Raw genomic sequence first — 20,484 nt, 5'->3', positions numbered from 1 at the left:
ACGAAGATCGTGGCATCCGGTCCCATCACTTCATGGGAAATAGATGGGGAAACAGTGGAAACAGTGTCAGACTTTATATTTTTGGGCTCCAAAATCACTGCAGATGGTGACTGCAGGCATGAAATTAAAATACGCTTACTCCTTGGAAAGAAAGTTATGACCAACCTAGATAGCATATTCAAAAGCAGAGACATTACTTTGCCAACAAAGGTTGGTCTAGTCAAGGCTATGGTTTTTCCTGTGGTCACGTATGGATGTGAGAGTTGGACTGTGAAGAAGGCTGAGCACCGAAGAATTGATGCTTTTGAACTGTGGTGTTGGAGAAGACTCTTGAGAGTCCCTTGGACTGCAAGGAGATCCAACCAGTCCATTCTGAAGGAGATCAGCCCTGGGATTTCTTTGGAAGGAATGATGCTAAAGCTGAAACTCCAGTACTTTGGCCACCTCATGCGAAGAGTTGACTCACTGGAAAAGACTCTGATGCTGGGAGGGATTGGAGCAAGAGGAGAAGGGGACGACAGAGGATGAGATGGCTGGATGGCATCACTGACTCGATGGATGTGAGTCCGAGTGAACTCCGGGAGTTGGTGATGGACAGGGAGGCCTGGCGTGCTGCGATTCATGAGGTTGCAGAGAGTCAGACACGACTGAGCGACTGAACTGAACTGAAATCAGTTCAGTGGGTCACTCCCAAAAAGAGAAATGGAATAGAAAATATCAAAGTGCATCCATCCCACAAAGTGCTGGTTAACATTACTTTGGGGAATTTGTACTTCAGTTGTGTGTGTGTGTGTGCATGTACTGGATTTCAGTATGAAGGGTAAAAAGTTTAAATAACACAGGCCATAGCGTAAAACACATGCATACGTGCATGCTAAGCCACTTAAGTCATGTTAGACTCTTTGTAACTCTATGAACTGTAGCACCCCAGGCTCCTCTGTCCATGGGATTCTCCAGGCAAGAATACTGGAGTGGGTTGCCATGCCATCTTCCAGGGGATTAACCCACGTCTTTTACATCTGCTGCATTGGCAGTTGGATTCTTTATCACTCATGCCACCTGGGAAGCTCAAAACATATGCATCTATATCTATATGGCCACCTATCTCTTGGAAGGTTGGGACTGTCTTCATCTTTGTATCCCTCTTGTTCAGCGTATCACCTGCTGTGTACAAAGGGGATGTTTATTGGAATTATCATGTATAAAGAATTAGATGAATGAAGAGCAGGTAGTGTGGAGAGGAAATGACTACTTGAATTAAGTATAAACTTTTTGTTTTCTTTACTTTGAATGTTAATATTAAGTTTTGTTTTTTTTGTTTTTTTTTTCACGCTAGTATTATTGCAACCGAGAACCTGCGTTTGGTATCTGTGCTGTGGAGTTGTCTCCCAGTCACCTTCAATGTCCTGTGTGGTGTGGTATAAATAATACTTCCTGCTAATGTTGCAGCTGTCATTCAAGGATCTTAAATTGCTTTAGGAGCAGGATCTGGTGATGAGTGCCTGGCTCCACTTGGCAGGTGCTGGAGTTAAGAACTAGTGACTGAGTGAAATCTCTGGGCTCCAGTCTGACGCCTCCCTTTATCACCTCCCACCCTCTTTTTCTCCCTCATCCCTTAGAGGGAGTAGCCTTTGACCCTGCCTCTTTGAGCTGGTGTAGCTGGTAGAGAGTGCAAAGATTTCACTGAACTGGAAGATTGCCTCTTTCTTTGGAGGTAGCTCAGGTGTGTGGACTTCCCAGTGGTAGTTCAGTGGTAAAGAATCTGCCTGCCAGTACAGGAAACACAGGTTTGATCCCTGGGTTGGAAAGATCTCCTGGAGAAGGAAATAGCAACCTATTCCAGTATCCTTGCCTAGGAAATCCATGGACAGAGGAGCCATGGGGTCGCAGACAGTCAGACATGACTGAGCACGCATAGGCACGTACACACACATGTACACACGCAGGTGTAGGGGGAGGTGAGCAGGATAAGAAAGGTCATTTCTCTAATTGCCTCAAGGCTTGAAAGGTCCAGGGAGAAAACCTGGGAAGGAACTGATTAGAGATGAGCCTCTGGATATCAAAGGAAATTAGAAACCCCTCTGATGAGTCCTTCTTGAAGATTTGCACCTGATAGGAAGCGGGGGATATTCCATACAAGGTCACCATTCTGTGGGCCATTTTGTAAACTTGCAATCCCACCATCACCTTGAATTACTCCCCTTCCCCATTTCCTGGGAGCTTCTGGGGGGTCAGCCCCCCTCTCTTTTAGGAGGAACTGTTAACTGCTTACAGTTGGGCCTGGGAGACTCTGCAAGAGTGAGAGCCGAGTCCTAGCTAGGAGTCAGGTTACACCACTTGTGTTTGAGTTCACGCAGCATGTTCCTCTGTCAGGGATTCCGCAAATATCTCCCGAGGTAAAAAAGGAAAGCGGGCGCGCTCCAGCACCCAGAGCAGCGAGCCCAGGCCCAAGTGCGGGAGGCAGCCAGCCGCCAGGGCCATGTCGCCGTAGCCCCGAAGTGTGGCCGCCGGCTCGCTTCATGCCGCGGTGCAGCTGCACCACGTTCCTGGGCTGAGGGGGGCAACCGGGCACGTGCTCCTCCCCATGGGTTGCCCACCATGTCTAATGGATATCGCACTCTGTCCCAGCACCTCAATGACCTGAAGAAGGAGAACTTCAGCCTCAAGCTGCGCATCTACTTCCTGGAGGAGCGCATGCAGCAGAAGTATGAGGCCAGCCGGGAGGACATCTACAAGCGGGTGAGTGCTGGGGGAGCTGCCACTCCGCTGGGGCGGCGAGGGGCCAGTGTGGACACATCAAGATGCTGGGGGTTGTTCCTGTGTTCCTCCTCATGCTGTGCGAACGAGCGAGGGAGGCGGTTCCGGGCCGGCTGTGGTCACCTTCACGCCTTCTGACCTTGGACAACCCATTTCGCCTCTTTTATTTCCTGCTCTCCTACTCTGTAAAAATAGGGAGTGGGATTAAATCAGAGGCTCCCAAAGTCTGATGTGGAACTGTGGAGAGCAGTCACCTTGGGAGCTGCTTTATAAGTATAGCTACATTCCTGACTCACCCCCAGGGATTCTGATTTAGTAAGGGAAGGGGAACTCAGAAACCAGCATTTTTAAACAACCCCTGGAGAAGACTGAAGCTGTAGTTTTTAAGTCCCATTCTCTGCTTAGAGCAGGGAGCCTTCTAGCTCTGGCTGGCGCATGGGGGCAGGAAATGATGCCATGGAGGAAAGGGCAGGGATGGAGGACATTTCTATTCCTTAAATCCATGATTTGTTTTTGAAGATGATTATTCAGATGAATTTCTAGGACAGAATGTTAGGCATTTTCATCTTTCGGAATAGTTCACCTTAGAGTGAAGAAAGGGTATTGATGGAATGAACAGCCTGTTGGCCTTGGGTGGGGTGTGAGAGGGAATGTCAGCTTCCCTGGAAGGGAGGGCCATCTTAATTGATGGGTGAGTGGGGTGGGGAAGGAAGACTGGGGGGATTGGCTGAGTTGAGGGTGAGGCAGCACCTTGGTAAGAGGACGTTAGGCTATGGTTTACAAGGATTAAGCTTCCACGCCACAATGTTAGTTTCCTTAGCTTCCTTAGTGTCTGGGCAAGCAGGAACTGAAGCAGCCTGAGTGACCTGGAGCTGATGGCCTCCGACTTTATCAGAGATCCTGAATCTCCAGCTGTTCACACCAGAAGACTGTATGAATATTATCATTATCTATGTGTGCCCTGTCCTGTTGAGAAGAAGGTTGGGATGCATTACAGGCTGCTAGATAATTCTTTGGATCAGAGGAATAACTGGTATCCATGAGACCCAAACCACTCTTTGGTAAATTCAACTATTATGAGCAGCTAAATCTGAGGCATTTAGCCCTATTTTATGTCTTTCCTGGATTGCTGTGTTTTAACCTGAATTTTCCTGAAATTGATCAGACTCATCTTTCATCTTTTATGTGGCTATATAGTGAGGTGGGCTTCCCTGGTGGCTCAGCTGGTAAAGAATCTGCCCTCAGTGCAGGAGACCTGGGTTGGGAAGATCCTCTGGAGAAGGGAAAGGCTACCCTTCTCCAGTAATCTGGCCTGGAGAATTCCATGGACTATAGTCGCAAAAAGTCAGATACAACTAAGCGACTTTCACTTTTGTGAGTGTGCCTCAGTGGAACTGCCAGTAGTCAAGGAGGATATTGCCAAGTGAGGGTTGGTAACAGAGGGAGGAAGAAGGGGAGCATGAGTAGCAGTGTTTGTCTTGGAGTAGGAATAGTGAATAAATTTGCTCACTGTGCAGAGAAAGGAAAATTTTCCTACTAACTGTCTCTAAAGCAAGGCAGAAGGAAGGGACAATTTCTTAGATAATTTTTCTTAGAGAAATCCTTTCTTAGAATTTTTTTTTAGCTTGAATCAAGTGACTGCTTGAGTCATTTCATCTCATTTAGTCTCACCCTCTGCTCTGCAATAGCTAAGGAGACAGTCTTCAGGGAAACTTTGGGTCTGTGTGAGAGGGCACCATTGCTTTCCTGGAGAAGTGTGATTAAGATTATAGTGACTTGTTAGGCAGTCCAATGTTTAGGACTCTGTGCTTCCCATCCCTGGTTGGGGAACTAATATCCCACAAACCATGTGGTGCAACCAAAAACAAAAAAAAATGATTATAGAAGCTGCATGGGAGCATGGTCCGGGGGTAAGAGAACATGGTCATATGCAGAAGTGACAGCCCTTTTGTTAGACTCGAGTATTGCCATGAGGTTTCTCAGGTGGTGCTAGTGGTAAAGAATCTGCCTGCCAGTTAAGGAAATGTAAGAGACGTGGGTTTGATCCCTGGATGGGGAAGATCCCCTGGAAGAGGGCATAGCAACCCACTTCAGTATTCTTGCCTGGAGAATCCCATGGACACAGGAGCCTCGGGGGCTACAGTCCATGGGGTCGCAAAGAGTTGGACACGACTGAAGCAACTTAGCACGTGCACACAATACCATGAGTCCCACTCAGGTGGTAAAAATGGCCCTATCTCTTTTTGGTCATAAAAACAGAGTAATCAGGCAGCTGCTGGCCTCATATAGTTTGGGGAATCTTAAACCTTGTGGGGTCACAAAGGGACTAACACAGTTAAATGTGAAACACATGCATGGGAATATCGGAGGGTGAGATTAAAAGAACCAAACTGCTCCGTTTTTAAATATCATAATAACTATTACTGCTACTGCTGCTAAGTCACTTCAATCATGTCCGACTCTGTGCGACCCCATAGATGGCAGCCCACCAGGCTCCCCCATCCCTGGGATTCTCCAGGCAAGAACACTGGAGTGGGTTGCCATTTCCTTCCCCAATGCATGAAAGTGAAAAGTAACAGTGAAGTCGCTCAGTCATGTCCAACCCTCAGCGACCCCATGGACTGCAGCCTTCCAGGCTCCTCCATCCATGGGATTTTCCAGGCAAGAGTACTGGAGTGGGGTGCCATTGCCTTCTCCGAGTAACTATTACTACTAGTAGGCATACAACTACTGCCTACTTGAGTATTCTGTACTCCCTCCTTTCACTTCTCATCATACCTCTTATTCCTTTCACCTGTCAGATCACTCATCCCATTTTGCTGTGATTATTTGGGAAGCACCAACAGCTTAGGTTAACATGCCCTCATTTGGGAAGCAGAACACATAAAGCCTTTATCATCATTAATATCATAGTTGAAATTAGCTTATCACACTTTGTTGTGATAAGGGATTGATAGAAATCAGGAGAGTTCCACTTTGACAGAAGGATAAAGGATTAGAAAACCAGAAATCAGGAGCCCTGGACAACCAGAGACCTGGGTGAGTTACTTAGCCCTTCTGAGCCTCTTCCAGTTCCTGCAGAACTGGCATTAAGAGTAATACACAGCACCATAGGCACTGAAGGTTATCTGTTGAGAGTATGAATAAATAGCCACCATAATGATTAAATAAGATATATCAAAGCACTTTGTGAACTTTATCGCATTATGCATATATGAGAGGGCAGTAGTTGTATGCCTACTAGTAGTAATAGTTACTATAATATTTAAAAATGAAGCAGTTTGGTTCTTTTAATCTCACCCTCACATATTCCCATGCGAATGTTTCCCATTTAACCATGTTAGTCCCTGTGTGACCCCACAAGGTTAGGACCATGAATTAGCAGCCATGTTGGCAGAGACAAGGAGAGTGATATGTGATGCATCACATGGTAAGTCAGGTAGTTCAGATAAGAATTTAGAACCCTGTTCTGTGGCTAAACTTAGCTTGATTTTTCTTTAGTGTTGAAAGGACTCTTCTTTGAATATAGTAAAAGCATTAAATCATACTCAACTAAGTTAATCTGAATTAACTTGGGTGTTGTATGCATGGTTCACTCAAAGAAAACTAGTATTTGTGAAACATGTAAGAAAATTCTATTGTGAATAGGAATTATTTTATCATTTTACATATAGTTTACTATGGCAAACTTTTAAGTTAGTTGTACTGAAGAGTAAAAAATACTGTCTTAGAGACAAGCAAGCATTTCACCATGGTGACTATAGGGAACGGAAGTATGAGAAACTTTAGGAGAAAAGGACTAGAGAGAGGGTTCTGTCTTTCTCTTTCCAAGTAGCAAGTCCTCCTTTATGTAGCTAATTGAGGGAGAGACTGAAGTAGATATACACAATTCTTAATTGTAAAGGAAGCTACAAGGCTGTTTAATTTTAAGAGAAGTTGTAAGAGTTAGTTATATAAAAACCTAAAAGTATCAACTTCAAGGCAAGTAAATGTAAAAGGAGTTAAGGGTTTCTCTCTTTCAAGCTGTTCAGAGAATTAAGAAATAAAATAGTATTAAATTATACATAAGAATTGGTTCTGTGAGACTGGCTACTGTTTGTTGAGTGTTTAAATTAAACTACCTTTAAGCTTCAACTTTTGTAAATGACTAGACACACAGGAGGAGGCTGTGTACCCTCAGCACAGAACAACTGGGGCATGTACCTACATGATTAGATGCCACCGCCCCCTCATGGTTGCATTTATTAATTGTAGGTTTAGAGTGTGGGGTAGACAATATCTAAAGCACCGAAGGGAGAGATCATTGCAGTACACAGAGCTCCTGATTCTGAAGCAAAGTCAAGTCAGAAAACTGTAAGTGGTCTACAGCTGAGCATGGCCCACTCCCAGGGAGACTGGCGTGTTAGCATTTCTGAACTGCAGCTGCTCTGGTAAATAATTTCTGGGCGGCATCTTGGCGAACTTCCTCGTTGCTGTTGATTATCTAATCCTGCACCTTCTCATGATAGCCAAGTGTTCTGCCACTAGAAATATGCCCAACCCTGGAATTTATGAAATCCACTGCTGTGTGGTAAACACCCAATCCCCAAACAGCACACTAAAACCTCCATCCACTGTGTTTTGCCACATGATGACTGCTTACTTGTTAAGCTTGTTTGAATTTATTATTATTCAAGGTCATTTTTAAAAAGACTTAAGGTTTCCATTCTAAGAATGGAATTTAAAATCTGACAAGGTCAGATCCTATTGCTTAGAAATTGAATGTTATCATCCTGGACCAAATAGAGTCTGTGTTGAATGTGACATAATTCATGTTGGAAGTTAAAGTGGTTTTGGCCTTTAGGATAGGAGTTGAAAGAGTTGTGTTCTCTTGTTTTGTGGGCTTTAAACTGCCTGACTTCTTTGAGCTGTGGTTTCTCTTCTTTTGAGACTGGATATTTTTCCTGAGAATACTTTGATGTTTATACATAGCTTATTTCTGCAGCCAGGTTTTTAAAACAGCCCACTGACTTTACTTGCCTACCAAATTTTTATCATCCCTGCTCTTCTGTCGTCACTGAGTGCAGTCGCTAAGAGTCAGGAACAAGACACACTTGAGATGAAATCTTGGTTCTACCACTGGCTATATAAATACTAGAATTTATCTTTGCTGAAGGGGGTGTTGTAATACTTTCTATCTTACAGGGTCTGAAGGAGGATCCTATGAGCCCATTAGTTGAAATCAGCACAATGCCTATCACATGGTAGTAAGCCGTCATGTAATTTTTGCTGCTGCTGTGACAAACTGAGAGATGGCAAAGTTATCCACATCAGTCCAGTTACTGAACATGTTCAATTTGGACCATTTTTTATTCCAAATCAGTTTCTTCATTCTCAGTAGTAGACTCGGGACCATTTGTCTCAATTCTTCATTTTAGTTTGCCCAAGTATAAATAACACTATGTAATCCAAGTGTCTTTGTAGCAGCAAAGTTACTGGCACCCTCAAATATGAATGTTTCTTTAAAAAAACCCAGGAAGCAAGAAAGGCTGAGTTTGTTAAGTTTTTAAATAAAATATTTTAGTCATAATACAAAGTCCTTTGCTTTCACAGAAACTATTATTATAACTATGATTGGTTATAATTAAAAATTTTTTATCATCTTTGTAGTTTGGCCTGGTTCTAAATTCAGCTTATTTAGTTTATTTTTTAAGACCTATGTTTCTTTTTAATGGAGATATAATTAACATTGCATTAGTTTCAGGTGTACAACATAACAATCCTATATATATATATATAGATATATATACACACACATATATATCATGAGATGATCACCACAGTAAATCTAGTTCACATCCATCACCCCACATTTGTTGTTACTGTTCAGTCCTCAGTCGTTTCCGACTCTTTGTGACCTCATGGACTGCAATACACCAGACTTCCCTGTCCTTCCCCATCTCCAGAAGTTTGCTCAAACTCATGTCCATTGAGTCGGTGATGCCATCCAACCATCTCATCCTCTGTCGTCCCCTTCTCCTCCTGCCCTCAATCTTTCCCAGCATCAGGGTCTTTTCCAGTGAGTTGGCTCTTTGCACCAGGTGGCCAAAGTATTGGAGCCTCAGCTTCAGCAACAATCCTTCCAATGAATATTCAGGGTTGACTTCCTTTAGGATTGACTGGTTTGGTCTCCAGTCAATCAGCCCACATAGTGATACTTTTTTTCCTTATATGAGAATCTCAAGATTTACTGTCTTTATTGGATTTCTTTTTGGCTCAATGACTAATTTTCTTTGGTCCTAACATGATGTCTTTAGGTTTTGGGAAATGTGATGAGTAATAGTGTACGTACGGACTAGGCCCCCAGAAGTTCAGTGAAGTCCCAAGGAGCTCCATCAGGCCATATAATTTAGGAACCTTGACTTGAACCAATGGAAGGTGATTACAGAAAGACAAGTATCTTTGAGGGATATAAAAATGTAGGGACAGAAGTTTTAGACTCAGAATACTTGAATTCTGACTCCACCTTTCTCCCACTACATCTCCTTGGCCTGGTTCTTAACTTCATTGAAACTTGTTTCCTAAGAGGGAGGCATGAATTCCTGTCCTGCCCTGCTCCCTATATGTGGACTTGTTTAATGTGTCAGATGTTCGAACACTGTAAAGCATTATTGCTACCCTGCATACCTGGAGAGTGTATACCTTCTCAGATTACTGTCTAAAGTGACTGTTGCAGCTGCTGTTGCAGAGTGAGTGGTTTTCTTATATTTAACAGAGCTGACTCTGTCTTCTTTTTATAGTTGGATACCTTGTTTAGTCAGCTGCTAAGTTTTTTCCCCCTGTATTTTACTTATGTGAACTTTAAGAAATACGTATAGTAAGGAAGGGGGAAAGGTGAATAAAGAGAGAGAAATAAGGGCTACTTTGGCCAAACTATTTTTAAACACTTCTGTAGAAGTCTGGTATGAACACAGTCTGTGTGTGCTGACTCCTCACTCTCTGCTTTCTGAGGTTCTTGAAGCCTTGCTTGTGATTTCCTCTTTGAGGGAGTAGAAGTAGGAAGAAATTAGGGAGACTTCATTCATTAAATAGTTGTAACCAGTATTTTTGTTTTTGGTTAAAATTTTTAAAACTTCACCCCCTTTAAAATGGCTTTGGTAAAAACCAAACAGAGACAGAAAATAGCATGTGTTGGTCAGGATGTGGAGAAAGTGGGAACCCTGTGTATAGCTGCTTGGGAATGGGAAATGGTGTCACTACTGTGGAAAACAGTGTGACAGTTTTTCAAAAAATTGAACATAGAATTATTATATGATGCAGCGATTCCAATTCTAGGTATATACCCAAAGTAAGTGAAAGTAGGGACTTGAACAGATCTTTGTACATCCACATTCATAGCAGCACCTTTCACATTAGCCAAAAGGTAAAAGCAACCTAAATATCCATTGACAGATAAATGGATAAACAAAATGTGGTGTATACATACCATGGAATATTGCCTAGCCAAGGAAGGAAGCTCTGACACATGAATGAACTTAAAGGATGTTATACCAAGTAAAATAAACTAGTCACAAAAGGATAAATATATGATTTTACTTATTGTAGGACCCAGAGCAGTCAGATTCATAGAGACAGAGAATGGTGGTTGCCAGGGACTGTGGGGAGGTAGGGAATTGGGGGTTTATTGTTTAATGGATATAAACCCGGGGGAAAAGTTCTGGAGATGGTTGGTTATACAGTATTAATGTATTTAATGTCACTGAACTGTATGCTTAAAAATGGTTAAAATAGCAAGTTTTATATTAAGTATATTTTCCACTTAATTTTTTAAAAGCAACTCTCCCATAATTGTCACAGTCCCTTTAAAATTTTGTGAAATCCCTAACAAAAATAACTTTTTCCCCTGGTTTTTGCATAACACAATTCTTCTCATTTTTAAGAGCTCTTAATTAGATGTCATAATACTTTGAAGAGTTTTGGGAAGAGAAATTTTGTTCCTTTGAATATTTAAGACTTATTCTTTCAACCACTAGGAAACAAATCTAAAACTAAATCTGAAGCCTCATTTAATTTTAAACCACTTTCAACTAGCTTCTTAACTATGTCCATATAATTTATACTTCTACATGATCTTATCACGAAACCACTTCTTCTTAGCTATGTGTATTCATGTTTACACACTGATAAAAGCAGCATGATATAGTTGAAAAAATAGGCATTTTAAATTCCCATCTCAAATGTTTACTTTGTTTATATTATCACCTTAGCCATTCATTTACTCATGTCTGTACACATTCGTTCAGGATTTCAAACATCTACTGACTACTGTATGCCAGTGCTACTATGCTAAGTGCTGGTGGAGAAAGTTATCAATAAATACATAAAAATGGTATAATAAGGGCTACCATAGAGGTATGTACCAATTGTTCTATAATACTAAGGATGATAATTAATTTCTCCAAGAAAGTCCTTGCCAAGCATGTGAAGTTTGCATTGAATCGTAAGAAATAATAGAACAAGGAATGGGATAAAGCATTTCAGGCAGAAGAAACAGTATTTACAAGGACATAGAAGTTTAAAAAGGGGATTGGTGGCTCAGACAGTAAAGAGTCTGCCTGCAATTTGGGAGAACTGGGTTTGATCCCTGGATTGGGAAATCCCCTGAAGAAGGAAATGGCAACCCACTCCAGTATTCGTGCCTTGGAAAATCCCATACTCAGGGGAGCCTGGTGGGCTATAGCCTGGCAGAGTTGCAAAGAGTCAGACATGACTGAGCGACTAACACTCTGGAAGCATGAAAAAGCATCGCATGCTTAGCACACTTCAGATCTTTCAATATGAATAGAACTTGTGGTGGTTTAAGATGAGACTGGAAAGGTAAGCAGGAGACAGATAATGGGAGCTTTGGATTCATCCATTCATGCATTAATAAACATTATTTTGGCACCTACTATATTCCAAGTACTGTGCTAGAAGTTGGGGCTTCAAACATGCGTAAGACACAAGTGATAACAGAGTCTGACAGGAGGCAGTGATAGAGATCGTATGAGTATAAAGAACTCAAATGAGGCCTCTCTAACCCAGCTGAATAGAATAGACTGAAGGAAAATCTACAAAGGATTCATTGAGGACCCCTGAGCTTTGTCTTCAAAGGAGAGTAAGCATTGGTTAGTCAGTGGGAGAGAGGAGGTGGTAAAAGCAAAGAAGCAAAAGCTTAAAGACAAGAAACCACATAGTATGTGTGTGTATGGAGAATTCTGAGTGGTCTTTTGTTGCTAAATTCGAGTTCTCAACGTACAATGAGGCTGAAGGGTATGATGGACATAATCCTTTGTGCTGCTTTAAAGACTGTAGACTTCATCCTGAGGAGAGCAGGTAGGAAGTCATTTATGGGCCTTAATGTTGAGACAGTCCAAAAGTGGGTTGGAAAAGAATTTCCAGACACAGAGCAGTTCAGAAGGGAGTGAGTTTATTAAGAACAAAGAGCAGAGATAATGTGGGCACTGCGATCACAGCGGGCCAACCTCCTGACAGATCAGGGAAAGTCGATGCTTTTCATAGGTTAGTAGGCAGTTTTTGTAGCCTCTGGACAAAATTCCTGCTGGAAGGTTGGCATTAGGTGATTGGTTAGGGCACTACTGGATGACTACTGGAGTGGGCATTTTTGCCTAATTTGGAGTCAGGAAGCCTGCTGATCACCAGGGCTTTTGGCAACAGTTACAGAGGGCTCAGTCAGCTTCAGAGGTGACCTTGGTTCTGGGCTCTGGTTCTGTGGCCTTGGTACAAGGCCTCGCACCTGTGGCCTTGGGGCAGGACTCCATACTTAAGCAGGAAACATGCTAGATCCTTCTGGTGGGAGAGGAAGATGGATTCAAGGATGATAAGGCAGGAAGTCAGGAGAACAGAGAGACCAACCAAGAGATGATGTGGGCCTAGATGAAGGCCGTGGCAGTAGGAATGGAGGGGAGGGAGCTGGTCTGTGAAATGTTTGGGAGGTAAAATATCTGTAGGACTTGGTAATGGAAGAGGGTGGAGGGAAAGGAACCAAGAAGACAGCCAGGTTTCTGGCTTTGACAAGTTGCTTTTTCTGGGTCTCTGGTTCTTAATGTATAAAATGTGTGGGCCAGACTGGGATTGACACTGACATCTCTCCCAGCTCTGCAGTTCTGTGATTTTGAGCAGCCAAATCTTTGGATACTCTCACCCTAGCTAAGATAGCCACTTCCCTTCTCCCAGTCCCCCTGATGCTGACTCGGGAAGTAAGGTGCCAGTAGAACTGAGATGGCTTTAAGACTGCCAGCCAATGTCAGGAAAACCTAGTGCTGTTACCAGGTAGCTGCAGTTATAATTAGCCCAGTTGCTAGGGAAAAATTGAGATTCAGTAATCATGGACTGCCAGAAACAGCTTTTCCCAACTGGATGAATTTGTTTGCAAGAACAAAGAGGATATGGATGGAATGTTTTTAATATGCTTTTGGAGAATTCAGTTTTTGCCCAGAATATGTTAAAAGCAGAAAATAGGTTTGTGCTTGGGTTACTTAACATCTTGTCTGTGGTAGTGAGTGGATCTGAAAATTCTGCTTTGGTATATATTTGGAAAGCTGGAAAATTACTTTCACTTGAAGGGAGATAAATAAGAACATAGAATCACAGTTTAGAGTTGTAAAAGATCCTGGAGATAACCCCCTTCACATTTTAGGAAGGCTTTTTATTTTAAAATAACTTTAGACATACAGAATAGTTGCAAAAATATAGAGTTCCTATATACTGTATTTACTTTGAGGGCAGGAGGAGAAGGGGGTGACACAGGATGAGATGGTTGGATGGCATCTCTGACTCAGTGGACTTGAGTTTGAACAAACTCCAGGAGATAGTAAAGGACAGGGAAGCCTGGCATGTTCTAGTCATGGGGTTGCAAAGAGTTGGACATGACTTAGCAACTGGACAACAACAACAGCTTTCCCAAATGAATAAATCTTTTATTTTAAATGTAATGAGGCTGAGGCCCAGAATGGTAAAGTAACTTGCCTAAGATCACACAGCAACTTAACCATCAGGTTGAACCTAGAATCCATGAGGCCTTGCTTCCTGTTCAGGCACTTGCAATGACTTTCTTGGCCTTCAGCAAAAGCTCAAGGAATCTATATGCTTATCAGAAGTTTAGACTTTCTTTCCTTTTATATTACTGGCCTAAAATAGAGTATATACAGCAGAAGCAAGAGTTCTTCACTGATAATTGATTCTGTATCCTGTGCCTGCTATCAAAAGAAAATATTTAGTTATTCAGCCTACATACCCCTTCTGGAGGCATTTCATTATTATATGTTTCCAAAAGCCATTGGGAACTTTGACGGCAGGAGGCAGTGGGTTATGCTTCCTCCTCTGGCCCCTGCCATCTCACCTAAGCAAATTCAGCCTCCCAGAGAAATGAGGCTCTGTTGACCATGGAGAAGGTACTGAGCAGGGGGCTGGTGCAAACTGGAAAGAGGCCTACCCTATCATGTTAGGTAGCAGCTAATCCACCCACACACTGAAAGACAGCAATCTGGCTTGGTACATGCTGTTCTGTAGAGAGCTAAGTAATAGTCAGTTGGCTCTTCGCCAGGCAACTTTAGAAAAGACTTTGGGCTGCACTGGGCAGTTATCATCCCTGTTACTTGGAAACTTGGCTCCAAGAGGTTGGGAGTGAATGAAAGGCACCGGCTGCCTTGTCACGCCAGCTTTTCATCTCTCACCCTCATATAAGGTCCCACTGGCATGCAGGGCAGGATTCTACCTCTTTCTGTACACAGAGCCTTAGCCACATGGATGGAGGCTTGAGGAGGAAGCCCTCCTCTGAGGCCCTGGGGTGGGTGGAGTGAGGCTATCAGCATAAACACCATGACCTGGAGCTACCAAAAGAGGTTCTGGGCACTGTCTGAATGCCTGAAGTAGGCTAGTCCTTCTGGGTCACTTTTCTTTGATAGATTTCAGAGCTTCTTCCTGAGGTCTCATAGGTGACATGCCACTCCGAGACATACTCCATCAGACTCCTCTATCCCGATTCTCTCTAGTCAAGCTCCGTACAAACATAACCCTTGTCCTTCCCACCCAGCACAACTCAATTGATGTCATGATGTGTTGCCATCACTCTGTTTTACAGTCAGGAGCAGCAGAGTCCAGAGCTGGATCCTAGAGTCTTCCTGGCACAGAACTCAAACAATGGTGCTGGACCTCTGGGGCTTGGAGGAGGAGAACCCTTAGAGGCAGGAAGCAGTATCCATTGAAGTCTTAATTTTCTCTCCCATCCCTTCCAAGCTATGAGATTATGGAGAAACTCAGGTTGCTGCCAAACCATTTGAAGACTCAGAGAACTCGGAGTCAGAATAGTAGTACTGTTCCCTGTCAGTCTCTCCAAAGCTGGGGGTGAGAGTAGAGAGGTTCCTTAAGCTATGGAAAGCTTGGTTTGTAGGAGTCACTTGGGGGCTTGCCGGTGGAGGGTAATGATCAGTTAGAACACCACCTCATGCCTTCTCTACCTTCCTTTGACGCTCAGGGCTCACTTCCTAATTCTCTCTTCCCTCGTTCCTCTCCTGTTCTCCCTACTTCTTCAAGGTGTCCAAGTATGTCACCAGTGTCTAAGGGTCTTGATAGGCTGTGCTTAGTTGCTCAGTCATGTCCGACTCTTTGCGACCTCATGGATTGTAGCCTGCCAGGCTCGTTTGTCCATAGGGATTCTCCAGGCAAGAATACTAGAGTGGGTTGCTGTGTCCTCCTCCAGGGGATCTTCTCAACCAGGGACCCAACTCTTAGGTCTACCTGCATACACATAGAAAATAAACGCTAAATGCTTTGCTTTAAACCCTATGGAGGAGGGAGTCTATTTAGTATTTACTATGCATCAGCCACTATGCTATGCACTTTACATATATTTAATCCCAACTGCATAATAGCCCTATGAAGTTAGTATCTTGTCCCGTTTTCACAGGACCAAATTTGCCATTAATAACCTCAGGGGAGTATACCTGATATCCTAGCAGCTGCATGGCCTAAATTCAGTTAATAAGCAAGGTCTTGGCACATCCTTTAGAATCTAAAGTTAGTTACTCATTCAAATGCAAATGATTTTTTTTTTTTGGTGAATAACTCTACATTGTATTAAGGTCTAACTAAAGAGAAAAGAAAGATCTCTGGTGAAATGCTATCCATTTTCATGGTGCTTTTCACTACGATTGTGGCAGGAAGTGGTGGCATTGTCTCATTGATGTATCTGCCCTAAAAGGTGGCATTGACCTTGTTTTACTTGCTAAACAGGTACCAATTGCCATGTGGAACATAATAGAAACTGGGCTGTCCTTATCCCTGTACACTGCCCTATCAGACTTGAGCTGCCTGGTATAGACCTCCAGAAATTCAGAGGAAATTGGGAAATAGTCAAACTTAAAAAATAAAAAATTAGGCTTATGATAATAGGGCAGTGGAATTGGGATTTTTAATTTGAAGAAGATCAGACTCAGAGGTCACCTAAGAGTAAATTTTAGAAGCCTCGGTATGTGACAGTGATTAGCTATGCTATGTCTCTGCAAGAATAAGAATACTTGGTCCTAGTTGAAATCTAAGCATTAGTCCTCATTCATTTGAAAATATTTAGGAATACCTGCTGTGTTCCAGGCGCTACGGGAGGTGATTGGAATATATTTATATTAATATATACAGTTTGTGTGTATATATGTATATGTATATATTTACATGTAAATGAACAAAACAGATTAGCATTTCTGCCCTCATGGAATTTATATTCTACTGTGAGGAAACAGACAATAAATAATAAATCTTAAATAACATACGTAGAATGCTAGAAAGTGAGAAGTTCTCATGGTGGGGTAAAAGTAGAATACGGGAGTTAAAAAGCATAAGAGTAGAGGGCAGATTACAGCATTAAAGTGTGGTCAGGAGAGGCCACATTTAGAAATTGATTTTTAAAACATATACATATATATTATTTCACAGTTTACATGAGTCAGTAGTTCAGGCACAGCTTTTTTTTTTTTTTTTAAATATTTATTTGGCTGCACTGGGTCTTAGTTACAGCGGCATGCAGGATCTTGTTCCGTGACCAGGGATGGAACTTGGGTCCCCTGCATTGGGAGCATGGAGTCTTAGCCACTGGGCCACCAGGGAAGTCCTCACACACAGTTTAGCCAACTTGCCTGCTTAGGGCTTCACTAGGCTACAATCAAAGAACTGGCCAGTCTGAATTCTCATCTGGAGGCTTGACTAGGGAAGAATCTGCCTCTGAGCTCACTCGAGTTGTTGGCAGAATTTATTTCCTTGTAGAATTAAGGGCTCAGACTTCTTGCTGGATCTTGGCTAGAGCTGCCCACAGTTCTTTGAAGCCTTGTATTGTTCCTTGCCATGTGGACTTTCCCCACATGTTTGCTTACTTCATCAAGTCAGCAAGGAGAAGCTCTAGGGGAAGTCAGTCACCTTTGCCGTATGCTATTGGTTGAAAGCAAGTTATACACCCTGCCAAACTTCGAGGGGTGGGGATTACACAAAAGCATGAACATGAAGGCAGGGATCATGGGGAGCCCTGTTAGAGTCTGTCCACCACGTGATCCTTCCATACCTTTTTGTGACTTTGTTTTACAGATATGAGATGGGATGGGGAGTCAATAAACACAAGAATGACCAGTGGAGGAAGATTTATGCCTGTGTTTTACAGTTGAAGCATTTACAGCCCTTAAGGCTGACCTGAGGCAGTGCCTCCACCTCACTGGTGGTCCTGGTGCTGAGCTCCTTACTCACCCTTTGTATTTGGCTATTTGCATGGCCATATCCTTTATCAGTTCTGTTTTCCTTTCATCTTTTTGTTTAAATCAACTTAATAAAGTGTACAGTTTGAATTTTAACAAATATATACACCCATGTAACAATTACCCCAGAACTGAAACATCTCCATCCCCCTCTAAAGTTGCCGTGTGTCCCACTGGTGCTAGTTGTTTTATATCTTGGACTGCTGAAAACCATTGATCTGCTTTCTGTCTACAGCTTAGTTTTTCTCTATTCTAGAATTTTGTAGGAGTAGAATCATAGAGTCTAGAGTTGGGCTTCTTGCACTGAGCATAATGATTCTGATGTTCATCCATGTTATTTGTGTCAGTAGTTTACTCCTTTTTAACTGTACAGATTGCTAAGGGAGTTAGATCTACCAATGCAGAAGATAAAAGGATCAAAGACTAAGCCCCAGATTATGTTGATAGTTTGAGGAGAGGAGGAAGCATCAGCAAAGGAAATGGAGAATATGTAACTGGTGAAGTGGGAAGAAAACCCACAGAGTGTAGATCCCAGAAGCCAAGTAAAGAGAACATACAGTGGAAGAGAGAGGGATCAACCTTTTGAAGTGCTGCTCATTGCTCAAGTGCATGATGACTAAGAATTGACCTTTGGATTTTGCAACATGAATGTTTTCATAGAGTGGTAGAGGCAAAAGCCTGACTGCAGTCAGTTTAACAAAAAAATGGCAGGAGAGGAATTGGAGTCAATGAGTATGACTGATTGTGTTGAGTTTTGTTGCAAAGGAGAGCAAAGAAATGGAACAGTGACAAGGGTGAAGAGTCCATAGAAGACTTTTTAAAAGATAGATGAATAATAATAGCATGTTGTATACCAATAGAATTTTCCTATACAAAGTAAAATATTGATGGAGAAGACTTTCTGGATATTGTTTTTGAGAAGTAGAGAGAATGGGACCTAATGCTTAAGTGGAAGGTTTGGCTTTAGATAGGAGCTTGGCTAGCTGACCTGTGGCCACAAGCAGAAAGTTTGTGAGAACAGATGCTGGTAGATGGATAGATATGATGGTAGGAGACTGTCAAGGGTTTTCTTCTAGTAACTTCAATATTCTCAGTGAAGTAGGAAGCAAGCATTATTCTCTCACTAGGTATTTTAAGACATGTTCCTAGAGTGATTCAGTCTCCCTCACGTGTGTCAATTCCTGCTGATACATCCTTGTTCACACCTGGAATACCTGTATCCTTTTTCTCTGCTTATTCAAACCCTACTCAGGTTTCAGAGTCCAACTTAGATTCCACTTTCCCAGGTGGACCTTTCCTCATCACCACTGCCTGAAACCATCTTTTACTCTTTGCACTCTTTTAGACATTGGAGTTTAGATACATAATTTGGCACATGTGTTTAACCCCTGGCTGGCAATTATCTTTCTGTGTATACATTTTTTATCTCTCCTTCTAGATTATAAACACTTTATGGGTTGGATTGATCTCCAACTTACTCTATTGCGTTCAACATTCTCTTCAACATTGTTGAGCCCATAATTGAGACTCAGAAAGTTTGTGTTGATTGATTGCAAACACCCTGGAAGCTGCAAAAAGGCTCATCTTCACAGGTGAAAGAGGAGACCTTCTTTCCATCCTTGGCTGTCTCCTCCACCAGAGAGCCCATAGACTGGCTTTGGAGTACTCCAGGTGAATCTCCAACTCTTCCTGGAACTCAGAAATCTCTCCGGGAGAACGGTTAGCAGAAGTAGGAAGTGAACAAATAGAGAAAAGAAACAGTTCAGAGAAAATTCTTTACAGTGAGAATTGTTTGAAGACTGAGTTATGTTTCTATTTTTAACAGTACCCATTCATTTGATAAATATATAATTATCTTCCATGTTTGGGCACTTCTGTGTGTGGGCATCATGCTAGTAATGGGGATAAAGTGGTGAGAAGATAGAGGGAGTCCCTGCCCCCTGACACTGGCAATTTAGTGTCTGAGCATAATTTGAGTAGTATTGTGATCTCAGTCCTTCAGTGTGGTGCCTGTTATCACCCTCTAAATAATTTTGGTCCATTTATAATTAGTTAGAGTCACTTCTGTATTTTGTTGATTGATGAATATCATGTTGTTGGTGTTTAGTCACTAAGTCATGTCTGACTCTCTTGTGACCCCATAGACAATAACCTGTCCAGCTCCTCTGTCCATGGGATTTTTTCAGGCAAGAATACTGAAGTGGGTTGCCATTTCATCCTTCAGGGGATCTTCCTCACCCAGGGACTGAACCCACAATTCCTGCATTGGCAGGTGGATTCTTTACCACTGAGCCACCTGGGAAGCCCTGATTGATGAATACCACAAGCGCAAAAAATTCATACAGGTACTCTTAGACCATGGGATTAATTGTGGTCATCCACGCTAGTAGGACATGTCCTCATTTACTCTTAGATCATGGGATTAATTGTGGTCATCCACGCTAGTCGGACATGTCCTCATTTACTCTTAGACCATGGGATTAATTGTGGTCATCCACGCTAGTAGGACATGTCCTGCATTTAATGCACTAGTGCCTCTTTTTTTCCTAACATTTTTAGAGCTGCACTGTCCAAGAGAAATTTAACGTAAGCCACAGATGTGATTTAAAATTTTCTAGTGGCCACATTAAAAGTCAGTTAATGTTAAGAACATAGTCAAAATATCATTTCAACATGAAATCAGCATTAAAAATTATTAAGATTCTGTATTCTTTTGTTGCAGTTAGTCTTTGCAATCCAGTGTTGTATTAAGTCTTTGAAATCCTTATGGCACATCTCATTTTAGAGTAGGCACACCTGAAGTGTTCAATAACTGCCATCATGGATGACACAGCTTAGCATCTTCAGCCTAAATTTCTCTCTGGTCTCAGGCACAGATATAACTTCGGAGGAGTTGCCTGATACTAGGACTTCAGAACACAGCTAGGCGTCCAAGGGAGCAGTGACTGCCAAG

General features: G+C 42.4%; 1 protein-coding gene across 4 annotated transcripts in view; it reads left to right on the top strand.

Annotated features, from left to right (window-relative positions):
* PDE4DIP (phosphodiesterase 4D interacting protein) overlaps positions 1-20,484 on the top strand; it is a 239,510-nt gene that overhangs the window by 89,778 nt on the left and 129,248 nt on the right. For 2 of the 4 annotated variants that reach the window (XM_010832825.1, XM_010832824.1), the window contains exon 4: positions 2,629-2,739. In XM_010832825.1, the coding sequence (XP_010831127.1) occupies positions 2,629-2,739 (111 nt within the window). Of the gene's footprint in view, positions 1-2,405; positions 2,740-20,484 lie in introns of those variants that run through there. The other 2 variants (XM_010832823.1, XM_010832822.1) reach the window with 1 other exon arrangement.

Source organism: Bison bison, unplaced genomic scaffold, assembly GCF_000754665.1.
Source record: "Bison bison bison isolate TAMUID 2011002044 unplaced genomic scaffold, Bison_UMD1.0 scf7180017862278, whole genome shotgun sequence".
Classification (NCBI taxonomy): Eukaryota; Metazoa; Chordata; class Mammalia; order Artiodactyla; family Bovidae; genus Bison; species Bison bison.
Note: the sequence above shows the minus strand (reverse complement) of the source record. Positions and strands in the feature narration are given on the sequence as shown.